General features: G+C 33.4%; 1 protein-coding gene across 1 annotated transcript; it reads right to left on the bottom strand.

Annotated features, from left to right (window-relative positions):
• Positions 1 to 495: 495 nt before the first annotated feature.
• LOC132735926 (DNA polymerase delta subunit 2-like) lies at positions 496 to 8889 on the bottom strand. Its single transcript, XM_060722965.1, has 8 exons — positions 8538 to 8889; positions 6514 to 6635; positions 6104 to 6227; positions 5452 to 5572; positions 3572 to 3767; positions 2324 to 2404; positions 1873 to 2030; positions 496 to 1322 (listed from the first exon to the last, which is right to left on the bottom strand). Exons 1-8 carry the CDS (start codon positions 8758 to 8760, stop codon positions 1151 to 1153), a joined length of 1197 nt encoding a protein of 398 aa, XP_060578948.1. The 5' UTR covers positions 8761 to 8889; the 3' UTR covers positions 496 to 1150.
• Between the last annotated feature and the right edge of the window lie 982 nt (positions 8890 to 9871).

Here is a 9871-nt window from a genome sequence, read left to right on the forward strand (position 1 = left end):
ATATCTTAGCTCTAGCTCTTTGGGTTTTTTAAAAGAAGACTTTTTAAGTTTTTACTATATGCATATAGGGAAAATCAATGACCCCCTGGGGCGGGGCCAATTTTGACCCCAGGGCTTTTATTTGAACAAACTTGGTAGACACTTATTAGAACATGTTTCATGCTAAATATCTTTGCTCTAACTCTTTGGGTTCTTTAAAAGAAGATTTTTTAAGTTTTTACTATATGCATATAGGGAAAATCAATGACCCCCTGGGGCGGGGCCAATTTTGACCCCAGTGATTTTATTTGAACAAACTTGGTAGACACCTATTAAAACATGTTTGATGCTCAATATCTTAGCAATAGCTCTTTGAGTTCTTTAAAAGAAGATTTTTTAAGTTTTTACTATATGCATATAGGGAAAATCAATGACCCCCCGGGGCGGGGCCAATTTTGACCCCAGGGCTTTTATTTGAACAAACTTGGTAGACACCCATTAGAACATGTTTCATGCTAAATATCTTAGCTCTAGCTCTTTGGGTTCTTTAAAAGAAGATTTTTTTAGTTTTTACTATATGCATATAGGGAAAATCAATGACCCCCTGGGGCGGGGCCAATTTTGACCCCAGGACTTTTATTTGAACAAACTTGGTAGACACTCACTAGAAGATGTTTCATGCCAAATATCTAAGCTCTAGCTCTTAGGGTTTTTTAAAAGAAGATATTTAAAGTTTTTTCTTTCGGTTGCCATGGCAACCAGAGTTCTGCATGGAATTAAATTCTTTGAACAATTTTTAAAGGTGACCACCAAAGGAACATTCCTGTGAAGTTTGGATGAAATTGGCTTAGTGGTTTATGAGGAGATGTCATTTAAAGTAAAAGTTTACGGACGGACGGACGGACGCCGGACGAAAAGCGATCACAAAAGCTCACCCTGTCACTTTGTGACAGGTGAGCTAAAAAGTAACCAATGAACGAGCATCTGAATATGATATTTCTATCGCTTTCACTTTCTCTGCCTTCACAATAAGTAAACCCCAGCAAAAATGAGCTAATCAATGGGCCTGCTCTGGAGTGTGGGTAACTAATACTTGCACTACAGTTAACGCACTGTGCATTTATATGTTTACGATTTAACTCTAACAATTTTCAACAGAAAGGTTCCCAAACTATGATACAAGTATATAATCACATGTTTTATTATCAGACCTACCTAGAGTATCTGGAGCTGTAGGTGCCAGATGTCCCCATTCTAGTGTCTTATCTAATATCTCTAAACCATCACTCAATTCACTGTATTTGTATATATCATTCACTGGCTGTCCTGAAGTACCTAAGATTCTGTATATAGAAAAACTTATGTTATCTTGACTGAATAATGAAAGTGTTTCCTACACTAGATGTATATAATCTATATCAATTCAGCAATTAATTCACAAATCAAAAAAAAATATGGTAATGAAAAAAAAATCTTAAGAGCCAGATGATCGTATTTCTTGTATGAATCTTTCTATAGTCCAAACACTTACTAACACTAAGAGCACCACTAGGTGCCAAATATCTTAGAAATCAGTCTTTAAATGAAGTTGCTATGAGAAACTATAGATCTTATTTTTTTTTTGCTGGGTTTTATGTCGCATCGACACAGTAGAGGTCGTAATATGGGTAGAACAGCCTGATCATAAAAATTGGTAACTTAAACAATTGCAAGATCACATACAGGGATCAAAGTCTTATTTTACTCCACCTATAACCACCAGCATACCAACAGTTAATTTTGCATATACTTTTCTATACCTATGGGATTAAACAAAATAAAGACATTAAAATATTGATGATAATTTTCATCAAAGATATGCATGCTACCATTAAAACTGAATTTAAATCTTACTTTACTCCATCAACAGTTCCACTGTATGGATTTGTACCACACTGTAGAGTAGGGTATCTGGCTGCCTGTGGGAACATACACTTATGTAGTGACTGTTGTGGCAAGGTGAAGTTGGTCGGATCATACTCTCCAGGCATCAATATTACCTCTGTACTTCCCTATCAAAATACAATGTAAAACTGGTTGAAACTAGTCATTTTTAAAGTTCTTTTTAAATAAAATAACTTGATCATAGAAATTGTGCCAAAACATTCAAATAGAATTAAGCTCATTACAAACAATTTGCCACAATTATACTGAAACTGGTTATTAATCAGTAAATGTTACATAAAGCAAATTTGAACAAAAACACACCAGGTTCACAAAAAAATTAGAGACTAAAACTATTGATATATCAATGAATATCCTAGTTTTTGTTGAAGGAAATGTAAGATAACAGAAATATTTTTACTGCAAGTTGTACAAGACTATCATCTAGAGATTTTATAGCATCAACACTTCCTGCTACAGTCTTCTTGGTTAAATATTTTGCCTGGAATATAAAGAACAAGAAATCAACTCGATGAGTGGTATAGAAATGTAAATCTTTTACTTTGACCGTTAACCTGCTAGAACCGAGTGATCAGCCTTCAACACTAGTGAAGGGGCCAGCTAAGTCTGCACTAGTGCAGTCTTGAGATTCTATATTGTTGGTAGCTCAATTTTTCTATTGTGATATTAAAATGCCCTAATTTTCAAATGAACTGTTCCAAATTCAAAGCAGTGCAAACCAATAGATAGATTGCACAAAAAAACAGCAGGTAAAGAGTGACAAGTAAATAACCATTTGAAGTTTCCATCACAAAAATAAGGACACAATATGTACTAAGTATAGCACCACTGGTTAATATTATCTAATATTATCTGGCTACATAAATTTAATGGTTTATAAACTTTAAAAAGATATATAAAAAAATTTATAGACACTAAATTATTTAGTTTCAGATTTTCTATATCTTATAGTCATTCTTGATAAAAAATGTATTAAGATACATGAAAATTGATGGCAAACTGAAAGAAAAGGGTTGACACTAATATATTCTCCTATTGTTTGCTCACTGTGTGTACAAAAGGAATTTGCATTCAAAGTCAAATAGGCTTGAAAAAAATTGTTGAACTACGTTCAACATACAATTTTTCTGATCCAGACATAGAAGCACACTGATACGAGCATGCACAGCTCAAATCTCATTTGATACCGTAGTCATTTGATAAAACAAAATAGAATGGATTTTCCTGTTCTTGCAGTAGAATTATTCAACAGTTTAAATTTGTGCATGTTAATATCTAAATATAATTCAGTCATGGAAGTTTTTCCTAATCACTCATTTTCAAAATTCAAACAATAACTTTGTGAACATAAACAGCAGATATAAAGCTTTATACATGATTAACCATTTCACTGACCACAATGTAACGTGTTCGCTTATACATTTTCCTGCTGTTAATATTCTGTTAAATCATTTAGACTCTTTGATAATGTCCTTTAGTTGATTTATACTAAGTTGTCTTTCCTTGATATAGCATATAAGCTTAAACTTCATTTTAAAGAGATGGTGTTTTTTAATATATAATATTGTAAAAGAAAGATGGTCAGAAAAAGTACCCTTTCCAAAGTGGACTTAAAGTGGACTTTCTGTAAATCTAATAAAATAACTACCTTTGTTAAGCTATCTTTTGACTGTGTATCTTTACTAAGGGAGTTGCCAGCTATGACCACACCCACAATATTCCCTGTCCCTTCCTGCTGTCCTGGGTCACCAAGTTGACCTGTTACCATGTCAACAAACATTTGTAATGCAAATTGTTGTTCTTCTTTAGACCCTATCTCTATTCCAGAGACAAATGCTAGATACCTGTAAAATAATAAAAATCTAAGTATAACTGAAAGAAGCAACTAATTTTGTCTCCAAACATTTATCTGCAGTTATTGCTTATTTGTCAAATGACTTGTTACTTTTTCTTATCCCAATAAATGTACTTAGAAAGAAAACTATTTTCTTTGCTTGGTCCAGAAGAATAGGGATACTGCTAAGTAAAAGGTGCCACCTTATACTTTATGTATATGTATGGCAAATGATCTGTACCTGTAATTATTTCATAACAAGAGGGCAATGATGACCCTGAAATCTCTCACCTGTATATAGGCCCTTGGGGCGGGGCTAATTTTAACCCAAGGACTTTTTTTGAACCAACTTGGTAGACACTCATTAGAAGATGTTTCATGATAAATATCTAAGCTCTATCTCTTTGGGGTTTTTAAAAGAAGATTTATTCATTTTTTATATAGACATATAAGGAAAATCAGACCCCCACGGCTGGGCCCAATTTAACCCTGGGACTTTTATTTGAACAAATTTGGTAGACACTCACTAGAAGATGTTCATGCTTAATATCTAAGCTTTAGCTCTATGGGTTATTTAAAAGAAGATTTTTAAGTTTTTACTATAGACATATAAGGAAAATCAGTACTCCCGGAGCGGGGTCAATTTTGATCCCAGAGCTCTTATTTGAACAAACTTGGTAGACACTCACCAGAAGATTTTTCATGCTTAATATCTAAGCTCCAACTCTTTGGGCTTTTTAAAAGAAGATTTTTTAAGGTTTTTACTTTATACATATAAGGAAAATCAATGACCCCCCGGGGTGGGGCTAATTTTGACCCCAGGGCTTTAATTTGAATAAACTTGATAGACACTCACTAGAAGATGTTTCATGCCAAATATTTAAGCTCTTGCTCTTTCGGTTTTTTAAAAGCTCTTGCTCTTTCGGTTTTTTAAAAGTTTTTGCTATATACATATAAGGAAAATCAACGACCCCCCGGGGCAGGGCCAATTTTGACCCCAGCACTTTTATTTGAACAAAACTTGGTAGACACTCATCAGACAATGTTTTATGCCAAATATCTAAGCTCTAGCTCTTTCAGTTTTTTAAAGAAGATTTTTTATGTTTTTACTATATTCATATAAGGAAAACAAAGCAATGACCCCCTGGGGCGGGCCAATTTTGACCCCAGAACTTTTATTTGTTAGTTTGTTTCATTTTACGCCTTTTCCCAACAGTATTTCAGTCATATAGGCTGGTAGTTTCCTTACCATTGCTCCTGGAGAGTTACACCAGTACTAGACTACATTCCTTCGGCTAAACTACCAAAGCATCTCCCGGGGATCTAACCCACGCCAGAGAAGTAACTGGATTAAAAGTCATCAACTCTAACCCCTCGACCACAGAGGCATTTAGGCTTTTATTTGAACAAATTTGACACTCACTAAAAGATGGTTCATGCCAAAAATCTAAGCTCTAGCTCTTTCGGTTTTTTAAAAGAAGATATTTTAAGTTTTTTCTTTCGAGTGCCATGGCAACCAGAGTTCTGCATGGAATTAAATTCTTTGAACAATTTTTAAAGGTGACCACCAACGGACCATTCCTGTGAAGTTAAGATGAAATTGGCTTTGCGGTTTATGAGACGATGTCAATTAAAGTAAAAGTTAAGGAACAGACAAACTACAAATACCAATTGATGACATAGATTGAACCTACTTTTCTGTATCAAGTTCAGGAAGTGGACTTTGTTTCGGTAATTCCTGAAAACAGTAATCCTCCACATGAAACTTGCCTTTATCATCCTCAGGTTCTTTTCCATAAACAGCTACTATCACACCTTGAATGAGAAATTATTTTAATCTATTAGAAGACTGACAAGGCAACAACATATTTGAAATATGTAACAGAAACACCATATTTTACTATCTATATTTCCTAAGCTTAGTTTTTGAAATGGTGTTCATTTTTTTTTAATTTAAACATTTGAAGTCAAATTCAAGGTAAATAATTCAAAATTTTCCACTCTACAATAACCATTAATTTTAATCAATTATTTGCTAAATTCACCTAAAAAAGAACTAGTGCTGCTTCAAAGTGAAATAAGCACATATTTCTAGCCTATACGATTCTAAACCTAATTTCTACACGCATTCAACTTATTAATTTTGCAGATAAACAAAATGCATCAGCATATGAGGATACAATATTTCAAGATATATCTGTAATAATTGTAATTATTAAAGTGCAGTTTATTCTCGGGCAGAGAACTTAAAGTTACTTGGTGAATAGAATGTAAAATATTGTACTACTGTATTAAAGCACTTAGATGAGCTTGAAAGATAACAAAATATGTTATATTTAATCTAACCTGTCACAGATGTTTCCACTTTAAGTTCACCAACAAGTACGATTCTTTGAAGCTCATCTTCCAAAATAAGTTTATCCTCTGGGCTTGTAAATTTAGATGATATTTGTTGAGGCATTAATCCATGCTTAAAGGAGAAAAATATGTTGGTTTATATCCTCCTATCTGGAAGTTTACGCTTCCAAGTGTAACCTAACTTTATCCATCTTTCAGTCTGGACAAGACCATCTATCAATTTTCGGAAATTTTCAAAATAAATACTAGCTAATATATACTGAATAACAAACCTTTTCAACTATATTCACAGCTTACTTTTTTATATTTATATGTTAATTGCTATTAAAAAAACAACAACACAAACTTAATATAGATTTGACTCTGAAACTATAGTGGGAAGAAAAATTAATATGTACCTCATCACTTATTTCTTTCAATATGCTAGGTTGAAGTTCCATATGTTTAAACAGTGTTCCAACAACCACACATTTCTCATCACTTTTCAGCTCATGCAATTTCCTTGTGCATACATCATTGCCTGTAGGTTATAACAAGCAAAGCTTAGTTTAAATAATAGCATTTAGAATAATTTCATTATTATCAGTTTAACTGTTATACAAGTTCTTAAATGCAAACTTCCCGAAATACGTCGGTCCGACGGACATGTCCGATAAATTTTGATCAGGTCCGACAATTTTTTATTCCGGATCGGTCCGACTGTCCGGCTTTTATCCAAGCCGCATGTATACAAAATGGCGTCGCTAAAGGTGTCAAACCTTGGAAAAACCGAAAATCTACGTCAGAAGAGTGCACAGAAAAGCAATAAAATGATGAAAATATTAGACCTGAGACAAAATTTAATGAAAAATGAAAGCAGAACCATGAATCATTGGTGTATGACAGGGAGGAGATGAAAATGCGCTGTACGGATTGTGCCGATTTTTACGGCGAAAAAAAAAAAAAAAAAGTGTCTTAGAAATACAAACACAAGTTTTTCTTTGATTTTGATCAATTTTATTTGGTCTGACAGATTTTGTTTCGGTCCGACAGATTTTCATGGTTTGTCAGACCGAATGTCTGACAGTTTTTTTCAACTTTCGGGAAGTCTGTAAATGAAATATAATATATGCCGTTATTATCCGGATTATTATTATTCATTACCCAATGAAATTGACAGTTACTAACAGAAGTTGGATTTACGCATTGGAACATACGGGCAACTACAAAATGGCAGCTGAAGTTTAAAAATATCAAAACAAACAAGAATTCCTTGATTTATATGTAGCAGAAGTTTATGATTGCACCATTGCTGGTGGTGATTGATATTTATGTGATAACATGATTAAACTGTCTCATATCAGTATAACTGTGCATAAAATATAGTTTTACATGTGTAATTTTACATGCCGAAATTTCACGAACGAGTGTAAAAATGAAACACGAGAGCTTAACTTTTAGTATTATCTTGTCAAATTATGTATCAAAGTGAGACATTTTTTTATAATAATCAATTCTTTCATGAGAGCAGGCTTCGCGAAACTGCTGAAAAATTTGCCTGACATTCGGTCAGACAAACCTTCAATTCTTGTCTGACCAAAAGAACTTTTGTCTGACCGAAATTTTTCCCCCTAAATATATGTATATGGTAATAACCTGGTGTTTTTTTTTTTAAAGACATAACTTTTAAAGATTTGCAACACAATTTTATTCCCTTAAATAAAACATTAGTTTATCCAGATTGATGGACTCACAGGCGCTAGTCACATAATCAAATATTTTACATAACCAGTCTATATATGTATATAAAGATAGCCCATATAAAACTTTAAAAAGTTTGTTTCAAGCACCTGTGGATGGACTCTGTTTGGAAATCAAAACATTCAAGATCAAAGCGGCCATTTTTCCATTTACCCACAAATTTTTCTCGGCGGGCGCCTGACTCGTATTACTTTTGTTTCGCTTTTTTTTTCTTCATTGGATAGTTTACGATTTTTGCCGGCGTAGCCGCCAGCGTAATAATGTAGTAACACCGACATTTTGGTTATTGACAGTCGTATGTATCGGACACTTATAATGAAACGGCGAATCAAAACTCGTTTTACATTTTTTTATTCAAGGGAGAAAACTCGGTCTTGATCGGTCTTGGATATATCCCGGTATTCGTACCGGACATAAGGTCCGGAACTCCGAAAAAAAATATCGGACCGGCCTGATTTTTGCCGGACATGTCCGACGGTCCGGCAACTTTCGCGAAGCCTGTGAGAGTCCAACAATCAGAAGAGAAAAATATTGTCGTATAATGCCTTTTATTTACTTTTTTATGAATTGACCAATTTTGAGTTGTATCCCTTGTTATATTATATATATATCTAGTGGGAAAGAAAAAAAAAGACAGAATCCCCTGTTGATAAAATCAAGTTCAAAAAATATAATTTCACACCCCATTTCTTCTTCGCTGCAGCTTCCAAGCTAGGACGCATTGTTAGAAGCCGTTCTGAATAAATGTGTGCATACTGGCGCAAGAAGTTCTTGTCCTTCAATTTATATTTGCCTTGATTTGCGATTATTTTACAACTTTTCCTTTCGATTGACACGTTTTCTTCTGTCGGGGCACAAAGGAGTGCTTCGACATTTTTTGGAGATGGCTTGTCTGAAAACTCCATTGTTATATTTGGGGACTGCTTCGTCGACAATTCAGATAACTTCCGCTAAAATCAACCTAGTTCCTAAATAATCCTTTTTGATTTATGTTATGTTGTGATCGTTCCCGCCATTGTGATCGCAGTCTTCAGACGCTTGTAAAAATTAAATGAGCCCAAAACAAATAAAATACCAAAAAGGAGCAAGGGGTTTCCTCAACGTTGTAAATCTTATCACTCATGCATCAATTGATTTTGCAAATAAACTATGTAATTCAGGAAACATCTGACGCATGAAAATTATAATTCATAAACAACATATTTCATATTGAATATAAAAGTCTGTCACCGTTAATTAATGGCATGTACTGCAAGTTATGATCTCTATTATTCTTATTTCTTGGGCATAACATAATATTTACATATATTTTATAAATGTCCCGTCTTTTATTGGGTATATATTTTTCATTGTAATGTTAGTTTGAAGACCAAGTTGAAAATGAGATTTGTATAATTCGAATGACAAACAAAATGTATACAGTATACACATGCATTTATATTGTTTTTATAAGCTACATGTATCTTTGTTGAATAAAAAGTTCATCATTGAATGCCACCTTTTTCAGCCATATGCTGCTTGTTTTCAAGTTGATATCCGATAAATTTATGAGCTACTAGTAATTGCAATATTTTACTTGGTATTATTAGGCAGACAGTTCGTGTGCTATGTCATTTTTTTTAACAATATATACATTGAATATTGATATTAGTGTTGTTGTTGTTTTAGGAATAGGGGTCGTAAGAAGTATGGGTTTTATTTGTGTTAGCCGAAACAGACACATACAGTGCTTATAACTTAATTTTAAATTTGTTATTATGTATGTTTCATTATGTAAGTTTGTTGGTGATATTTTAGTGAACTTCTTCAAGCAATTACACTACATCAATATTGATAACTTCAAATTAATCGGAACATTACAAAGTCAACCTTCAGGTTTAGAAAAAATAGTTCTAACAATGACAATATTCTGGAATTATTATAACACTCAAAATTTACCAGCAACAGTTAAACCAGATTTACAACGTCTTAGTTTTTATGTTTTGTTTGCAAATTGACATGGAATTCTAACAATAA

The sequence above is a fragment of the Ruditapes philippinarum genome, unplaced genomic scaffold (genome assembly GCF_026571515.1).
Source record: "Ruditapes philippinarum isolate M1 unplaced genomic scaffold, ASM2657151v2 ctg2298_1_1_1_1, whole genome shotgun sequence".
NCBI lineage: Eukaryota > Metazoa > Mollusca > Bivalvia > Venerida > Veneridae > Ruditapes > Ruditapes philippinarum.

Excerpts from the sequence above, each read along its gene's own strand:
- LOC132735926 (XM_060722965.1), bottom strand. The coding sequence starts at position 8,760 with ATGGAGTTTTCAGACAAGCCATCTCCAAAAAATGTCGAAGCACTCCTT. Across the intron at positions 5,573-6,103 it reads AGTGGAAACATCTGTGACAG|GTGTGATAGTAGCTGTTTAT; the intron begins GTTAGATTAAAT and ends TTCTCATTCAAG. Across the intron at positions 2,405-3,571 it reads CAAAAGATAGCTTAACAAAG|GCAAAATATTTAACCAAGAA; the intron begins GTAGTTATTTTA and ends TTTATATTCCAG.